This window comes from Uloborus diversus, chromosome 7, assembly GCF_026930045.1.
Source record: "Uloborus diversus isolate 005 chromosome 7, Udiv.v.3.1, whole genome shotgun sequence".
In the NCBI taxonomy this organism is placed as follows: Eukaryota; Metazoa; Arthropoda; class Arachnida; order Araneae; family Uloboridae; genus Uloborus; species Uloborus diversus.
The window spans coordinates 11,296,444-11,316,867 of record NC_072737.1 but is presented as its reverse complement, the minus strand read 5'-3'; the positions used below and the strand labels follow the sequence as shown (position 1 = coordinate 11,316,867).

Below are 20,424 nucleotides of genomic sequence, written 5' to 3'. Positions count from 1 at the left end.
CAAACATAAGATGGCAACAGTTAAAAATTTTAAATCATTGGGATAATATTTCCTATCATTTCCATACAATTAAAATCACGAGAAATACGCAGACGACAATCTATTACGATTTATCTTTCTTATTGTTGCATTAATAAAAATATTTTTATTCGCAAAAAAAAAAAAAAAAAAAAAAAATCAACACCTCTTGGAGCGATCGGCGTCAAAATAGAACCAAAGCCTGTTTACATATGGATTCACATATATTCCAAATTTCAACCAGAACGTAGCATTACTTCTTGAGATAGGACACTCACAATGAAAAAAAAGAACGGGTGATTGCGCTACCCCCCTTTTTAGCTGTTGACACCAAAATAAAATCAGCTCTTATACCCACTAAGGACTACTTGCCGATAAATTTTTCTTTCATTCCGTTCATTATTTCTTGAGATACAGCAGTCACAATTGACGACAAAAAACGTTCTATAGCTCAACCCCCGTTTGAGTTATTGCCACCAAAATTGAATCAGCACCTGTTCCTGTTAATGGCAACATACGGACCAAATTTTGTTTGATTCCGCCAGTAACTTCCTGAGGAATAGCAAGCACGCGTAACTCAAAAAACGTGCCATTGCTCCACCCCCCTTGGAGGAATTTGCGCCAAAAACCAATGGGCACAAGTTCACATAGGGGCACATATGTGTACCGAGTTTCGTTCGATTTCATGCGGTAGTTTTTGCTGTAGAGCGGCCACAAAAAACTGGTCACACACAGACGTGACACACATACACACACACACAGACAGAGACATTTTTCAAAAATAGTTGAAATGGACTCAGCACACCTCAAAACGTTCGAATCCATCGAAATTCGAAAATTTGCACGAATCCAATACTTTCTTCTATATATTAGATATAGAAGAAATTAAAAAATGAAAATTATAGAAAAAGCAGAAATGTCAAATTTTTCAGAACATTATTATTTGTTTTTCTTTTATATCTATTTATGAAACATTATTTAGCATAAGCAGTAACTTTTAGTTGATGTATTCATTGTTTAGATATTAGTTTTTTTTTTTGGTAAGTTACCACCCTATAGCAAGGGCTAAGTCAGAAATACCAGCTCAGCCATTCCATCCGAGGGCTGCAGTTGAAGGCAAGGTATGGTATTTTCAGTAAGTTACCTTCTTCGAACTAAGCTTCTTCGAGTTGAACCGAACCATTCCTTCGGTCACTCGTCTGGTCAGTGCTAATTCTGTATTAGCTACCAGTTTCTTTCAGGGGCGCCGACTTGCAAAAATTATTAGGGGGGCCGGACATCACTGGGGGTTTAGGGGATTATGTAATCCCTCGGAGGTCCCCCCACCCCAAATAAAGATTTTTGTACCTTGAAAATGTCATATTTTCTGGTGTGCATAATTTTAAGAAACGAACAGTATGTTACATGGCGTTTTCAAAGTAAAGCAATCTAAAAATTGGTTTACAAATTTTCTAGTTCAACTAAATCATGTCATTCTTCTTAGTAAGATATTTTTTGTTCTATTTTATGGGGAGCCGTGCAGTGCTGTAGCTAGGCATTGATATAAGGCCATGACTTGAATGGAAGGGCACTCTCAGAGACGCCGACTAAAAAAAAATATATATATATATATGGGGGGGGGGAAGGGACCGGGGTGGGTTGCCACGGGAAATTTTCTAAATTTTAGATGAAAAATTGAATTTTTAAAGTCATATAATCAACATTACAACCCCGAAAACTCGACGAGCCTGACACATATTTTTTGGCTTTGCAAAAAGAATGAATAAATACAAACACGCACAGTATTTTCGTAAAAAGGTAATTTAATTTACGAATGTCTTTTAAGACCAGTTGTTTTTTCATTAGTGATATTGGCTAACGTATTCAAGTATAAACACAGTCTCTCAATGTCTAGGTCCTTTTTGAAAAACTCAGTTGATTTTTCAAAATTTGTTTTACCTTTGTTTAATAAAAGCAAGCACTGTTGTTCAATTACAATGACCTGTGGGTTATCACCTGTGGGTTATTACAATGACCTGTGGGTTATTACAATGACCTGTGGGTAGTTGATGTAAACCGCCCAATAATGCAAGATTGTACCATTTCACAAACCTCAATGTAAAGTTCATTGTAGTACTCCTTTGGGATTAGTTTAGAAAGCATAACATAATTAATATTTTTCTTGATTTATTGGGGGAGGGCTCTGCCCCCTCAAAAATATTTTTGAGGGGGCTCGGGCCCCTTCAGGCCCTATGGAGTCGGCGCCACTGGTTTCTTTGGCACTCTTGGCTTCCTTAAGTGGCTTTCCACCTCCAGCTCAGTCACTTCCTACTCCGGGCTGATGAGTGCTAATAAGCACGAAACTGCAGTCCTCGCATGGAATGGCTGAGCTGGCGGTGTATTTCCTGTATAGATATTAGTTAATTGTTTTACTTAAACAAGCCATACTGTTGACATTTGACATTATTACCTGCCCTTGCAAAATTTTATGCGTTTTCCCCTCTTTTTGAAAATTTTTTTGCTGCCGCTAAAATTCTTATAGCTGCTACTTGTCATTTGTTTTGCCCCCCCCCCTCCCCACTTTTCAGTTCCAATCGCCGCCTCTGGTTCCTTACAGTCGAATATACACACAATTAGAAGCCAAAGATTAAAATTCCTGAAATAAAGTGCAAATAAATGCGTAAAAATGTCTTAATTGTGCAAGAGGATTGCACACACTAATGCAACCAGGAAGAATTTTGTTCATCAGCCCATAGAAGAAAATCTCCAAATTATTAGTAACTAGTGGTACCTGCACGGCTTTGCCTGTAGTTGAAAATTAAAAGGTCATTCGGTCCGCCTGTATATTTACAAATAATGGATGACGAATTTCTCGCCAATTGACTATGTTTATTCGCTCTCACATTCCATGTCGTGATAGTTTTGTAGTTTACTCGTCCATCTTATAATTTTGCTCTGGAAAATGTTCTTAAAATTGGAATATTATCAACCTCTATATTTACAAATAATGGATGACGGATTTCTCGCCAATTGGCTATGTTTATTCCCTCTCCCATTCCATGTCATGATAATTTCGTAATTTACTCGTCCATCTTATAATTTTGCTCTGGAAAATGTTCTTAAAATTGGAATAGAAAAAGAACCACATCGAATTTTTGAAAAATCACTTCGAGGTGCACATTTCCATGCTAAAAACTAACTTTGTGCAAATTTCATGAAAATCGGCCAAACGGCCTAGGCGCTATGAGCGTCACAGAGATCCTGACATACAGGCAGAGATCCTGACAGACAGAGAGACTTTCAGCTTTATTATTAGTTAGTAAAGATTACTGTCTTATGTTATAATCTGGCCCTAAATTAAGATCTTTTCTGAGTGGTTAGAGCTAGTCAGGCTATTGCTATAGCCTTTACTCCCACCTACTCAATCAGGGATTTTCAAATAGACAGGGTGAAATATACTTCAAATTTCTTTTCTTTTATTTTATCTGCAAAATGCATTTTCGTAAAAAAGAAGAAACTAACATGCTACAAACTGTTGGCATAAAATATTATTTTATTTTATTTTTTATTCTCGGTCCACAGCCGATAATTTAAAGAAAATAATTTAAAGTTAAGTGTACCTACTTTAAGCCCAGTCTGGTAAAAGTAGAACTTGTCAACTAGTTGGTGCTAACACTTCAATCGACGATTCCCCCACGCCATAATTAATGGCGACTGTTTACTGAAACCATCGAAGATTGCATGTCTCGATGTGTCGATTCAGAAAAGTTGAGTTGTCACCTGATTGATTCGAATTAATTCCACTTGTTGACCGCACGTGCTATGGAGAGGAGTACGAATATTCGCGGCAGCGAAATATGCAAATGAGTGATGGTCGAAGTAGAAGTTAGTGTGGTGACGTCATCGAGGCATGGAATCTCATTGGTTGATAAAACATATATATTGTGGCGAGTGGCAGCACTCGGGGCAGCAGTCTCTCTTCTCTCAACGATCCCCAGTTGTTGTTTTGATCGTGAAGCCTAGTCCGGCTCACTTGTGGGGTTTTTTTTCCCCGCGATGCTTGCGGGGGTTTTTGTGGTATGTGAAATTAAATCTTCCAAGTCCTGGAATTAGTATGAGTCCAGGTGAAGAAACATTTGTGTTGTGTCCGGCCAATTAATATTGCCGGGGAAGTGAGTTCCTACGTGTCTACCTGAGATGTTCACCGATCTACGAACTGTCTAATGTTGCCTTTCCATTACGGACATTCCTGAAGTGTGATCCGGGCGACCATTTGTGAGTCTTCAAGTTGATCCTTCGGACCGGCCAGCGACTACATCGACATTTTGGTGACATTTTTCCTTTATTTACTGGAACCACTTTTGTTATGATATTTTGGGGGTGTTATTTTATGGGGATGTTATAAAAATTCTAGTCATATTTAATAAATGTATTTTTCTGAAATATGTTTTTTTGCTTGTCTCCAACTTGACATTACACGGCCAGTTAATGTTGGCTTAGTTTAAATATCTTAACTTTTGGATTTTAAACTTAACTTTAATTATGCCAACATATTATTAGTAAATATGTAAAATACCACAGTTTTAAGACGGTAATATCAAGATTATGGTAAGATTCTCACCTGGTCGAAGGCAGGGTAAAGGTAATCTGCAAACTGAATTTCGGCGATCGAAGTGGCTCCTGCGACGGCCATGCCGATTCCGAAGCCCACGATTCCCTGTTCGCAGAGGGGTGTGTTGAACACTCGATCTCGACCTGGGACAGAACGGCAAAATATTTAAAGAAGTGTCAAGATAATATTCTTCAAAAATATAAGCAACACTGAAAAAGAAAAATTGCAGACACAATAGGGAAGTTGCAACCTATTAAATGCTCATATTTTGACTATAGGATATTGTTAATTGACACTCAAAACTAAAAAATTCACCATCGCCGAATTTTAAAACACCGTGATTGATTTTTAATGAATTTTTAAAAATCCATGTGCAAAAGTGTGCTCTTCTGAAATGTCACGAGCTTACGTCACAGGACACTAATGGGCAGCCTTCCACCGAAGATCCCTTGTTTTCGCCAGGGACATTTTGAGCGCGCTGATATTTTTATTTTTTAGAAATTCAATAATCCTTTTGAACACACTATGTAGACCGGATTCGTTAAAGCACAATCTAAATAATCTTCCTCAAGTAACATCAATGATGGTATTCGAATATTTCCGGGAGGATGAGAGGTTTAATGTTCCAGAAACGCGAGGAGTTAAATGTGAGGAGGTAAGCCTTACATTTCGTCTTCGAAGCCAACTGCACGTCCTTCAGCTTCTCCCACGGCGGAAAAGCGCATGACGTCACTTCCTGTGCCATTTGACGTCACAAGCGCTTGAACTTTAAAAATTAATTAAAAAAAACTACTTATCGTATCGCAAAAATTTTCTCACCTATGATGTTCATACATGTTATACTCTATCATATAAAAATAAAATTGAAAAATTGAAAACTTCCCTATTTTTAGAGACTAAAGCATTAGATAAAAAGACTTTTTCTAGGAGGACTTTTCATAATTTTAACAAATTTGTACTCTTTGTTGCTGACATTTTTACATATTTGAGTAAAGGTAATTTATTTTTAATGATATTCATTGTTCATAGTGTGGCAAAATTAAAACATAATCTAATTTAAGAACAGCAACAAAACTACTGAACAATGTAATTGATTTCTCTCTCTCTCTTCCCCCCCGAAGGAGATAGGGAGTCCCTTTATAAGGTACAGATGTGATATACCCCCCATTTGGCGACATACGATTTTTTGCAAAAAATTGAAATATTTTTCTCAACAATGAGGCGATAATTCTTTAAGCATGGCATCCCTGGCGAAACTAGCCTGTGTTTGGCAACCCAAAGGCAATCTTAGATCTGTTCAAACTAGAGATGTACCGAGTAGCACTTTGGCCGAGTAGCCGAGTACCGAGTACTTGACCTTTTACTACTTGGCCGAGTACCGAGTTACCGAGTACTCGGCCTTTCACTACTCGGCCGAGTTACCAAGTACCAATTATGTTTTAAAAAGAACCACCGACACACATGTGATGAATTTTGAACTTATTGGAATAGTAGTATAGACCTCCTTGTCCATATAATAGTTTTTAAAACTAAATTCCTGCTGAAATTCAATTTACGCATTATATAAACAATTTTGTTTGTGTCAAAAATTTTACAAAAAAATTATTTTTAAAATTAAAAATAAATAAATAAAAGGTATGATCAATCAAGTTGGAGTTAAAACAAATTTATACCAATCAATTATAGTTTTAGTCCGCAAAACATAAATAATTTTAATACAACAAATGTGCAGGAACACTGCAGACACATGTTTCTGCCCCCCCCCCCCCCGTTACAAGGAACGTCTTTTTCAGTGCATAACATGTGAGCTAAAGAATGTTAAGACATTCAACAAAAAAATCTGACTTTTGTCGGATGCCTTTAAATCCACGAGCTTCCATGTTGTGCATTGAAAAAGGAATTCCTTGCAATGCCAAAACACATGTCTGCAGTGTTCCTGCACTGTGCTTTTAACGTTGTTTTATTTCCTTTTATTTTTTAAGCAAAGGTATTTTCATAATTTTTTATAATTAATTTTTGTTTGTAACAAAAATCCATTTTTAACACAAACATTCCATATTTTCTATACTTTTTTTTTTCATGATTTTACATAAATAATTTTTATCAACTTTGGGGACATTAAAAAATAGATTTATTCCATTGAAGCATTACAAACTTCATTATTCTCAAAATTTAAAATTTGACTTATAAATTTTAATTGTAAATGTTTGCAGAATATAATGCTTGCTCTTTTTTCTATAAATTTTAGTATCGGCCTTGGACAATATTCAATTTTTTTGCAACTACTCGGTATTGGAAGAGTATCTGATCAGAATTTGGCCGAGTACCGATTACTCGGCAAATTGGCCGAGTAGGCCGAGTACCGAGTAGTTACCGAGTACTCAGGGTTGGCCGGATTGGACCCAACTGGGTTGGACCCAATGGGATTTTTTTTTTAAAACCCATTTAAAAAAACCCCATTATTTAGCCCACTTTTGGGTTTTTTTAAATTTTCTGAGAAGTTTTTAAAAAATTAATTAATTTAAATACTTTCACAATTTAAGCTTCTTTTTTATTTGTTCTTCACCACAGAGAATGGACATAAAAAATGAATTTTTAACTTGAATAGTATTTCTAAACTGTTAACGGCATTAAAAAATACTGCAAAGAATTTAAATAAATATATTTTACTTTTTTCTTTAACGTCAATAAATAACTCAAATTATCTTGACTAAGTCCTGTCACGTCTGATTTTCTCAATATTTGTAGATTGTACAGAGGAAACTACTCTAGCTAAAAGGCTTTCATTTGAATTATTTTCTGCAAACCAACACGTCACAAATCTTGAATAAACACAAGGTATATTTTTTAGAAATTAACAGGTTTTACAAATGGTCGGACAGAAAACAGAATAGGATTTACATTATTTTCATTATTTTACAAAAAAAGTTTAATATTTCTTACTCTGTACACAGAAATAGAAAAACAGGCAACATAAAGATCAAAGAAATGTCTTGATTGAGCTGGAATTCAGTAAAAAGGGATTTAAACTACTTGAGGTTAGTAGTTTTGCATAACAAAATGAAATACAATAAAGTAAAATGAAAAAAAAATTAGTAATTAAAAACAAACAATAGATTTTATCACCCGAGAAGTAACTTTGCCTTAACTGTTGGTAATCATGGAAACTAAAAAATCTTAAACTTCACCATTCTTAGGTTTCGTTGTCTTTCATACTTTTCTTCAGAAAACGCTGAATTTTCCAGCTTTTTTTTTTTTTATCCCAAGACAATTTTTGTGCTTTGTCCATATACTTACGCTACAATATGCTACAAGTACCTGCATTTTACCTAAAAAAAAGACAAAAAACCAACATTTCTTTAAAAAAAACCAGCTTTAGTTGGGTTTTTTTGGGTTTTATTTTAAAAAACCCAAAAAACCCTGGGTCCATGGGCTTTTAAAAAAAAACCCGGGTTTTTGCCAACCCTGCGAGTACTCGGTACGTCTCTAGTTCAAACTTGTTCACTTGTTATCGGTTTCATGCAGGAGAGATTCTTGTTTTTTGGTGCAATATACCTTACAGGAATGCTTATTCTGTGTTAGTTTAAATTCAGTAGTTGTGTTTTGATGAATAAATTTTAGAAAATACCAGTTTCTCTAAACTTGAACGTTAATTAAAAGTAAACTCCAACTTGGTGTGTATCTGTTAGGTACTATTGTCATTGTTGTTCTTTTTTTTTTTCAGATTGAGTGTGAGGATTTATACCATAAAAAGGTAAGTTCTTTTTTCTAGAATAAAAAAAAAAAAAAAACTCTCACTTCAGAAATTCTTTGTTTTTACAAAATCTTGAGGGTTTCTTGTAGCTTTTGACTTTATTTTTACTGTATGTAAATTAATTTTACGAAAATAGTACGGTTATTTTATTCTAAAAGTTAATTCTTATAAATGCCACAAATTATTTAGACATATTCTATAAACGTGTCTCCTTAAGGTACTGAATTTCTGAAAATAAGTTGACTCTAGCATTTTATAAAAATATGAAGGTGTTATTTTTTTGTAAAATATAATAGGTGTTTTAAAAGCATGTCTGGATTGCAAATTAATGTGTGGTATTTTTATATTGTTTATGTTTGGGTTGTTCTGTTGAGACATTTCTACTTTTCATACATCAAAATTTGAGTAACTAAGCGGGTTTTTTTTGGCTGAAATAGTTATTGACTTTGGGGATGTTTTCCGCTTTAAACATCGCAATTTGAATCGCTTTGCTCTTTTTTTTTTGGCAGAGTATGAGAAGTTTTTGTTCTATGAAATGCATGTTGGAAAATAGCTTTTGTTTCTATTGGTACGTATTTCATTGGTGAGCTGTGATGATAATTTGTTAATTTAAGCATTTTAAATACTTTCTAGTGATTTTTCTTTGTGTACAGAAACTTTCTAGTTTCTGATATTTTTGAAGCGTATATTTGCGATGTTTTTTGTTGTGGTTTTATGTTGTTTTTATATATATTGTGTTCTGAAGTGTTTTGATCATGTTTTCTTATATGAATTTTTCCTGTTGGAGCTAAAAAAGCATCGCTAAGAACGATGTATGACATATGTTGTCATACATTGTTTTCTTGGCGACGCTTTCTTGGCGCCAACAGGAAGGGTGGGGTATATGACATTAGTTCCCTTTATAAAGACAAAAAGTAATCTGCTTACAGAGGGAAGAAATCCAAGTAAAACCAAAATCAACCAGGAGCAACATAAATTTAATACCAAAAACTTTAGGTTTATGAACAGATAATGGAAATTGTTTCAAGAAACAATGAAAGCAATCACAAAAGTGCAGTAACTCAAAAACATTAAAATCTAAAAGTGTTTTGCCATCCCATGAATGTGAAGATTAAAAAGAAGGAATTCTGCTAAAATTAGATGAAAATGCTTTTATTTTGTTAATTTTTCAACTCTAGGCCAAATTAAACATATTTTTAAAGAATATCAGTTTATTTTTCTTTTTATCACCAGATTACTCATTAGGGTCTGCTTCCGGTAGGTTTATTTTTATTAGTGGTCTTTAAAGGATTTACTCGGAAATATAAAATACGTCTACTTAACCTTTTAAACTGAAATTCCTATGAAAAGAAAAAGAAAGTTAACTCATATACTGCCTAAAAAAATGTAAAAAATCATTGCAAAATGTAGAAATGTTGCAAAATGAAAACAACTAAAACTTTTGCATGTGGAAAAAGTAAGCTATGTTAATTTACAATATTTCTCAAATTAAAGGTCATCTCTAAACATCTACCACTATATATATTACTTATTATTTCCAACACAGTGGACAGTGAAGCAAGCTGAGTAGAAGTACAAAGTTATTTTTTAAACCCTAAGATCAACATTTGCACAGTTTTGCCAATTAACAGATAAATTTAATTGATGAAATAAATAAATGGTATGCAATTAGTAAGTGGAATTAGCCAAAGTAGAGAGATCTTGGAGCTAATGAGCTTGCAATCCTGATTGGTCTGAGTGTTTCTTCAAACCTCTTAGATGTGTTATTCATAAATGTTATGTTTTTAACATAAAACTCCAGTTACTCTAACTCAGATGATTTCCACATCAAAACTAAGAAGTGTGTGCACTAACAAAGTGGTTAAAACATGTGTCAGCTTCAGTCTTGGTTTATGCACATTAACTTTATATTCTACTAGTGGTAGCCGCACGGCTTTGCCCGTAGTAGAAAAATAAAAGGTCTTTTGGTTCGCCTGTATATTTACAAATAATGTATGGTGAATTTTCTCGCCAATCGACTTGCCCACGTTACGGTTCCACGTTATGCTAACTTGGTAATTTACTCGTCCATCTTATTATAATTTTGCTCGGGAAAGTGTTTTTAAAATTGGAATAGAAAAAGAACAAAGTTGAATTTTCGAAAAATCGCTTTGAGATGCACACCCCCATGTTATAAACAGACATGTGACCCAAATACGATGAAAAATACTGAAATTGCATGGCTGTGTGAACTAACACAACACTGTTAGTATATTTTACTATAACTCAAAGCTTTCCCATCCTTTCTTGTATCTATATAACACATTATTTTAATTCGATGAATAAAATCAACTGGATCATGTTGAATTTAACTTCCAATATCCCTTCTTTTTTTCTGCATACAGTATTTTGCTCTCTCAAAAAGTACTGAATTCAGTAAAAATACTGAAAAATCACATGTCTAAAACTAATTCTGTGCCAAATTTCATGAAAATTGGTCGAACGTTCTAGGCGCTATGCGGCTCACAGAGATCCAGACAGAGAGAAATCCAGACAGAGCCTTTCAGCTTTATTACTAGTAAAGATATTTTCTAAACAAAAGCATGTTTTTACCCCCCCCCCTCAGGTTCAAACTATATTAAAAAACCCATTACTAAAACATTGATTTTTTCAAGTGTTAAATACCTGTTGATTTTATATCTCTTGGTTATATTAAGGAGGAGCACATGTTTACACATATTTATAACAAACTTCACAAAAATGAATCATCATAAAGGCAAGTAAAAGATGTTTTAGACAAAAGTAACAACCAATAAAAATTCTTGATACAAACAGAAAAATAGCTGGTTTTTACAATATTCAAGATTTAACAGTTGCAAAGTTATTGTTGAGTTAATTTTAAATAAGATCGCTTGGCAACAATTTAAAAAAAAAGAAGACATTTTATAATGAAAGCTTAAAAAATACACATAAAAATAAATATTATAAGAATTTTTAGAAAGAAATATTATAGAAAGAAACATACCATACTTGTCTTGCAAGCCAACAGTGCATCGAAATACGCCACCAAAGCCCACGTCTTCTCCAAATATTACTAAAAAAACATGTTTAACAAGAGACAGTTAGTATTTCATGCATTTTTCAAAAGACAATAAGTGAACCTTTCAAGTTAGAAAAAATATATGTAGCCGAACTCACTTATAACATTCCTGGATTTAACGGGAATCTACTTTAACTACGCAATTTGACATACTTGGTTGGTACAACGTTAAGTCTACGGGAGCATTAGGGTCGTTTCCATGGACACTTTCGACCCCGGAAAAAAACCTGCTTTTCACCGCATTCCAGTTATTAGCGGGTTTTATGTGGAATCTTTCTACTCCTGCTAGCTTCTGGAGTGATTTTAACCGGAATGCATTATGCGAAACAAGTTCGTCTACTAGCCGCTAAGGACAGTAGACGAACTTGTTTCGCACGTGGACAAGTTCGTCTACTAGTGGTTTTTACGGATGCGTAAAAACCGCTTTTTCTGGTACAATGGGAGAACCTCTTTTTACATGTAAACTGGGAATTTTTCAATCGGGTTTTTTGCCGAGCCAGAGCGGGGATTTACCGGGTCGAAAAGTAAGTTGTGAACGCGGCTATCATGTGGTTTTAACAAGTAAAACCAAATACAGTAAACTCCCGATTATCGGCAAACGGATTATCCGCTGGTCTTTTCTTTTTTCTTTTTTTGGAGTTATGATTGTCTTACTGTTCGCTTTTAGATTTTACATACATTTTGTATATTCAATATTAGTAGATGCAATGCAGCAATGTTTTTAGTTATAATTTAAAAGTATGTGTGAGTGTTATGAATATTTTTTAGCCATCGTATAGATTGAGTATCGTTTTTACCTACTATTTGGATTATCCGCGGTTACCGTGCCATCCTTTTTCGCTGATAATTGAGAGTTTACTGTAATACCAAAAAATATTTTTTTACTGATGAAAGTTTTTTGACTTTCATCTATCCAGATCAGTTAATTTTTTTTCTTTAGAAAACTCCTAAAATATGCAGAAGTCAAGCGATCATTAGCGATCACCCTGCAAACAAGTGATGAGGAACTTAAAAAAATAATAATAATTTGCAATGCTCAACCTACTGAATTTCTAGCTAAAGTAGATAAAAAATATTATGTAAGGGAGAAAAGCAAAGAATTTAAAAGCTGAGACACAAAACAAGCCTGACATAGTTTGATGTTGAGTGTGTGGAAAACAATAAGCAAAGCAGATTCGATTTGAGCCCAAATCGACCATTGAATTGCTTTATAAGATGAATGTCTTTTTTTCTCCTCAACTTAATATACATGCTTAAGAATTTCTTACTTTAATTCCATTAAATAAATTTTCTAAATATTGCATATTTTTTAAAAATATTATAACTCTGTCTTAAATACTAACAAAAAATATTCATCTCCAGTTTAGAGATTGAAGCTGAAAACTTTGAAATAGGCAATTTCAATTCCTTTTAAGGATGCAAAAAGATAGTTTTTCATTTTTGGAGTACTTTGAAGGAAATAGAACAAATTTAAGAAATGGATTTTTTTTTTTTTTGTAAAAATAAGCTCTACCAATTTAGAAATACAATTAATTTATCATCCATGACTATATTTACACATCATTACCCGAAAAAATATTAATCTTCAGATCTAAACAAGCGTTTTCTCAAAATAATATTGTGGTAAAAAAAGGTGCTTTTGATTTTTTCTATATGCATTCATTCATTTCCTTTTTGTAGGTGCTAAATGCCTAAGGACTTTTCAATAGTTACTGTCTCCTTAAATAACCAAAAGTTATTAAGCATTATGCTAGAAACCGATTAAATTTGGACTCATATATTCAAATCAAATTTGAAAGTATCAATTGGACAATTAACATCCTATAGAAGTAAAATTTCATTTGAAAATTGATCTTTATTGAAAAACTAGGAAATATTATACTGATAGAATGAAACCACAAAACTCACAAGTATTAAGAAGAATTGAAATGAATTCAAAGCAGAGATTAAGTAATTTTGTTAAATTTTTAATTAATTTATTACTGTAATTTCCACACAACTTAAGTGGACATGGGATGTGAAGGAGTTATGCTTCATATGTCATATTGGCAGGGATTTTGACCTTTCAGAAAAGAAAATTTGCATTTGTAATCAAGGTTTATTTAAACTCCAAAGAAGCAAAGCGGGCACTTTGAAAGATGCAAAAAATAAAAAAAGGGTCGGGAAGGGGGGGGGGGGAGCAGATGCATCAAAGGTGTCCATGAAAGAAGAAGGGTGCAGCCCATAGACTAATAATAAGAGTAGACCGAGCTTTCTCATTCTTGCTGATAAAGAAAATTGGTTCATAGATGTATCATGTGACTAGTGGAAGGGCTTGGCGAAGACTTTGGCAGCATGGTTGCTAGATGGCAGCATTATCTATAGTTTGGCACTTGACATGTATTTTAAGACAATGTGTTTTCATTAAAAAAAACTTCCAGGTGCAGAGATTGAACTGTTTTTCTTTTAGTTATGCATTATTTTGACATTAGTAATAGTTTTTGATCAGTTTTCGGTAACTTTTTTTTCATCTGGAGCTGTCAACGCTGGCGTGGACGAAATGGCGTAAACGTTTTGCGTTAACGCAAAAATGTACTAATCGGTATCTTAAATTGAAACTGTAGGTAAAAATCTTACCGTTTGCTGATTCCTCTTGGTCGCTTGCATCTTTTATTGCTTAGAGAGTTATTGAAATTGACTAAAGAAAATGCACAATACTATCTAAACGAAAAACTCACTATATTAACAAAATATTTACAACTTGGAATAACAAATTTACAAATCGGACCCCATAAAAGATCATTCTTCCGTGTTCCATCAATTCTATTTATTTTATTTCGCGCTGGCGTTGATCGTCTGCTACGATTAACGCCCGTTGTTGCTAGGATATCCACCAGTCACATGGTTTGGTTTATGAGCAGCAAAAGGGTTGCCATAGCTCGGTCTACTCTTATTATTAGTCTATGGTGCAGCCTCCTCCAAAAAGTGCCCAGTATTGATTACATTTTTTAATAACAACAGTAGCTATATACAGATAAGGCAAAAAGAGTGGCTCTTCACGTTTTCAAACCTTTGGGAACCACTGAGAAAAAGTCAAAAAATTTAGAGCAAAAAGCGTTATAAAACACATTTACCTGCAGAAGAATCAGCAGCTAAAGCAATATCTAGCGCATTTGTCACTGACTGGAACAAATTCATACGAGAAGTCTCTCCTGTAAAAAAAATCAAATATTGAAAAATCATAATGAAAAAAATTAAGAGAACAAAACATTTTTATGCATAGTTTGAGGAAGGATAACGAATTACACCCATTCGTCTAAACGTGAAGTGGAAAATTATGGAGAAGTAGCTTTAATCTTTGCAAATTTATAGAAATTAAAATTACTGATAGGTAAAACAGGAAAAAGTAAGTTTTATATTAACTGTTACCAATACTAGGATGTTTCCAATTAATTTTTGCAATGGAAAATTTTCGGCCGATTTGGCATGCCTTCATATTATAATTCGCCCCTTAAACTTTTTCAGTACTATGTGCAGATGCTTGGACATGCCTATATAACAACCCAACTCAAAAATCAAACTTTATAAATGAATAGAAAACTCAGAGTCTTTTCTATAGTACAAGAGGGGTACTAGAAACTTGAGAGAGAGAAAAAAAAGAACTTTCTACCAGGGCTGCGGAGTTGGAAGAAAAATGGCGGACTCCGACTCCTGGATTTTGAAACTCCCGATTCTGACTCCAACTCCGCATTTTTTAAAATTGTTTTTAATTGTATTTTCTCAACTCCCTCTCTCCCTTTAGGGGAAGGGGGAAAACCTCTAAACAGAGATTGAAATATTAATTCCTTTTTATGAAAATTTCGCATTTTGTTTTTTTTATTGTAAACCCGAGACGCATACAACGTTAGAAATTTAATTTAAAAATCAAATTTTCCAATAGTTACGAGTTAAAAAGTGAGATGACTTAAAAATCCCTATTAAAAAATTTGAATAGGATCATCTGTAATTTGCCCCCTTTAATGTTTAACTAATAGATATTGATCAAATCGTGTGCTTTCAATTTTTGAAAGCTGTAACTTGAGAGAAAAAAAGCTTTTTTTCTAAATTCAAGTTCTTGAGAGGGGGTGGTTTGCCCCGGGTGACACCCATCTGGTAGATGACACCCAAAGTTAATTTCAGAGTTTATAAAAAATATAAATATTTTAATTCTGAAGATTTTCGCGAATATATTTTAAGTTATATTTCATCAATAAAATTTCCACGATAATAGGGCACTTATAAGTCAGGAGCTAATTTTACACAAAATGCGGCAGTATACAAATTTGTACGCGAATAGCTTTTACTATACCTATATTTCTTCTTTGCTAAATTTTTAATTTAAATTTTATTGGCTAACCTTAATATATAACCTTAATTAACCTTAATATGAAGATTTTAAGATTAACTGCAATTATTGAGTGTTGTAATAAAGAAATCATTCACACTTATTTTGTTCCATACTTTTTAGTGAGAACTAGGCTTATAGAAATAGACTTAATAAAGAAAAAAGATTATTTCATCGAATCTTTTGGATTCGTGCTTTCGTGCTAGAACTTCTTTGAATTTGCCTATCACCCTTAAACGTTTCAACCTTAGCTACAGGCCTCGACTTACTAATTTGTTACGTTTATTTTACTATTTTATAACTGAGATCGAACAAAACACTCTATTTCTATTTTTATTTGAAAATAATTACTTGAAAATGTTAGGCAACAAAACCGTTTGCTGACAGTTGCTATTAGTTAAGTTAGAAAGCAAGCAAACTAGGGGACGGCTACAGAAAGTTCGGTAAGCACTCAAACTAGCTGATTACAATAATGGCAGTTATTTTCTCATTAGTATCTTTTTATACATGTAATCGAACCAATTGGTAGTCAGTTTTTAAAAAATGCAAGGAGAGTCGGTGAAAAGGAAAGAAAAAAGAAGCCCGGAGTCGGAGTCGGCATGTTTTCTAACAACCCTGACTCCGACTCCTTTACCCCAAAATCAGTCCGACTCTTCGACTTCGACTCCACAGCCCTGCTTTCTACTTGCACTTTTCTATTCCTTCAGGCTAGCTTTTCCTCTGAAGATAAGGTTCTAAAATACAGTAGAGCCTCCTTTAAGGGACACCTCTATTTAAGAAACCATTTTTTTGGTCACAGTCCCTTTGAATTGGGACTTCCATGAATTTACCTTTAAATCAGGACACTATTTATGGGACAGTCACAGAGAAAACTTAAAAAAAAAAAAAAAAAAAAAACTAAGGTATAAATACATACAAAGTACTGAATTTACTGGAATTTAAGAATATAAAATTCAACTGATGAAAGTTTCATTAACGAGTACTAATATGATGCATTGTAAAAATTTTGCCAAAATGTACACCCATATTTTTCCTTCTCAACAATTTATTTAAATAGGCTAACAGCCGAAAGACAGTCAAAGTCCCATGAATAGCTTTGTGTTACAGCTTTAAATGTAAACACTGGTTGAAATTTAAATTGTATTGAATTTTAAATTCCGTGAAATAGGTATAACAGGTTTATGTAAGGAATTACTTCAAAATAATTCATGTATGTTACAAAACTATACCATCGCCAATTTTTTTATTAAAAGAAAAAGTTTTGAATATTGAATAATTTTTGAATTCCATTCGGTATACATTTCATCTTAAATGTTAATACAGTTTAACTTGTTTATCTCAAATCTGTCTATCTTGAAAGACTGTCTATGCTAAAATTTTCCCTTTTCTCTGCATTATACAAGGACAGATACAAGGGATCCTGCTCCAACAATTTTTCCAAATTGAAGTTCTAAAACGCATGTGTAGGCCATCTTTGAAGGCAATATGGAAAGAAATAGTTTTCGAATCTCCCTCATGGCAACATTTCAGAATTATATCTAGTTTCAAAAAGGAAATTTCAGACAATCTTTGGAGCCTCTCTAAATCTTTTAAGAAGAAAGGGTTTTGGAGCCTTCTGCTAGGCTTTTAAAAGTATTTAGGCCTTAAAGACAAAGTTGTAGCTATCTAGAGGAAGGAAGAGGTTCAGTGGCCCTCCTCCGGTAATTTTTTGAAACCGAAATTCCAAAAAGTGCAATTTCAGACGACTTTCCATCATATTACGGGAAAGGGGTTTCAAAACATTCGACAGAATCAAATCAAATTGAAGTTCTAAAATTCAATTTTAGCCCTTCCAATGGAAAAGGAAAGGAATACATTTGGGGACCTGCTCGGATAAATCTCTATATTTAAGTTGTGTTAGATAAAAATGTGGCGGCCACAACCCCACCTTCCTAAAGTATATGCAAATCAAATTGGTAGTAAGAAGCAAGTTAAAAAAGCAACCACCTCTTCCTTGAACAATTTCTGGATCTGTGCTTGGCATTATAGCATTAATTCAATGTCCCCACTTCCCCCATGTTTAGCTCAAGCAAAATTTTTTGAAAACCTCTGTGTCTTGAATTCCAACTCATTATATATTTTGAATTTGATACCAGCTTTATCAACTGCAGAACTTGCAGACAAAGCATTTTATTCCAATACTAGCAATCAATTTTCAAGTCTTGTAAGACATGTTGCTCAAGGAAAACTATAAGTTGGAAGAGATTGCCAGATGCCAGCAATGTCATCCACACAGAAACTGAGAGGAAGGGGACATTGTTCAACAATGAAAATGTTCCGTGAACTTTTCTTCCAAGTCCACTGACAAACAGAAATTTTCCAAGGAGGGGCGATTTACTTTTTTACTCACCTCTAACAAAATACCCAATTCACATACTTGGGAGAGGAATTCAACACCATTTTTATACAAAAGAACTATAATATAGAATACTATATATATAGAACTATAATATAGCGATCACGGACCTATTCTTTTCTTTTACGTTACCAAAGGTATTCTAAAATTGCGTTTTCATGACTTTCAGAAGAATGCTTCGAACTCCCTTGACATCGTCGAAAGTTTTCTTAAATTAAGTTACTTTGGAACGCTAATTTCGAAAAATTACCTGAACCTTATACTGTAACACTAAGTGAAAGGTCTATACTTAGTAACTTAAATTTTCAAAATTACCAAAGATCTTCTAAAATTGCTTTTCTGAAACTTTAATTTACCAAATGTTTCCGGAAGGGAGTTTCAAATCCCGTTTGTTCCGATAACGTCATCAAAGATGGCATACCGTTTAATTTTTTAGCAATTCAATTACAAAACATTGCCAGTCCAGAGTCCCTCAAGGGAGGGGAGATAGCCCCCATCGCCCCACACTTGTGACAACTGTTATTTTTTTGTGTTCTCCAAGTTAATATTCCGGAAATGTTTAAACTGGTTTCGGTAAAAGGGAAAGTAAAAATCTCAACATTTTTGAATGAAAATTACTGAAAGATAACTTCTTTTCTTAAAGGATGCATTAAACTTGCTATCAATAAAATCATTCAAATTTGTAAAACGTGTAATCAAAGCATCAAATTGTTAAATGTTGAACAATATAAATGCAAATGAGAATGTTAACTCTTTGACTTTGTGACCATTGCTTACTTTCATAACTTTTGTCAAAACCACATCAAGAAACCTATGTATTTTTCTTATGTCCTGTGAAATTTGAGATAGAAAGGTTTGGCTACATTTAAGTTTAAGAGAGAGTTTTTATATAGTAGAAGACCATTATAACGCACACCTTGGGGCCACAGCTTTTGAGTTATACAGGTTTTTACGTTATATAGATCATTTCAAATTTTGAAACTAATATTCAGAATATATCTATATATTAGCACTTCAGAATGAGTTTTATCTGCAATGAATATATTAAAGCACCCATATTACAATTAGTTATTCACAAATAAATATGTTTCACAATTAAAAGAAAGTGCATTATCCTGCACTTCTGCTTGCTTCATGGTTTGCATAACAGCTCCGTTTTCAAGAGCCATCTGGTATTTTCTGTTTAGTATAATTACTAATTTTAAATTTAAAAGCTTTGAATTAAGGTGGAAAGAGGAAAAACTTTCAACATTTAATTTGCCTAACAATTTTTATGTTTGCAAAGCGAAACAGAGGGATTTTTCAAGCTTCAAAACCTATTGTTTACTTTTGAAAAGTTGTGCGGTTTATAGAGAATTGTGTTATATAGGTCAGCGTTATAACGGTTTTCTACTGTATTGCATGTATTCATGTGAAATGAGGCATGCATGCATCATTTCATATACCTCCGAAGAAGGGACAAATCTATTTAAGGGGAAAGATTTCCGCTCCTCTTAGTGTAAGTTGTTCTTTATTGAGAACCCTGTTTCTCCAAAACTTCATAGCAGACGTTCAGCTTCTCGCATTCAAGTGTTCTTAAACTACTGAACAATAAATCAACCCAGTTCACAACATTTTGGTTCTTCTTTGTAAATTCTGTCAATTTTTAAATTTGCCTCAGAAACATGATATCTATAAATTAGTACAGAGATATATTGGAACAAAATAAGAATAAATAATTCAGTACCATCCGAAGCAGAAACTGTATCTGGAACATAAGTAAAATGGGATTTACGATAAAGATTGATTTTAAAGGGATTGGAATTTTGAAGCAAAAAAGCATTTTTATGCAAGGGACTAAGCGTTTTTATGTTCGATACAAGTCGTTTCAGTGACATTATCGAACAGGTTCGTAATTACAAGGAAAATTACATAGAATTACATGATTTGTTTACATTTATAGAATTTAATTATGGAGTGGAGTTGTAGGTATGTTGCCTTTTTCTTGATTCTTGCCTGTTTTTCTTTTTTGATTTATTTGAGCTCTTTAATCAAACTCAAATGTTTTGATGATTGAATAAATATTTTAAAATATTTTATACTCAAAATTTTGCTATAATTTAAAATCATTGTTTAATCACTGTTTAGTTTAGCATGATATGCGCTAGAAAAAAAGTCCTATGAGTAAAACGTAATTGATAAAATTTATCGACTATTCTCTGATAATTAATCTTAATTAATTTTA

General features: G+C 33.4%; 1 protein-coding gene across 1 annotated transcript in view; it reads right to left on the bottom strand.

Annotated features, from left to right (window-relative positions):
* LOC129225629 (2-oxoisovalerate dehydrogenase subunit beta, mitochondrial-like) overlaps positions 1–20,152 on the bottom strand; it is a 39,639-nt gene extending 19,487 nt beyond the window's left edge. Inside the window, exons 1-4 of the mRNA XM_054860096.1 lie at positions 19,927–20,152; positions 14,556–14,633; positions 11,368–11,436; positions 4,619–4,752 (exon numbers count right to left, since the gene is read on the bottom strand). Coding sequence (XP_054716071.1) covers positions 4,619–4,752; positions 11,368–11,436; positions 14,556–14,633; positions 19,927–20,077 — 432 coding nt within the window. The 5' untranslated portion in view covers positions 20,078–20,152. The remainder of the gene's footprint in view (positions 1–4,618; positions 4,753–11,367; positions 11,437–14,555; positions 14,634–19,926) is intronic.
* Positions 20,153–20,424: the final 272 nt, after the last annotated feature.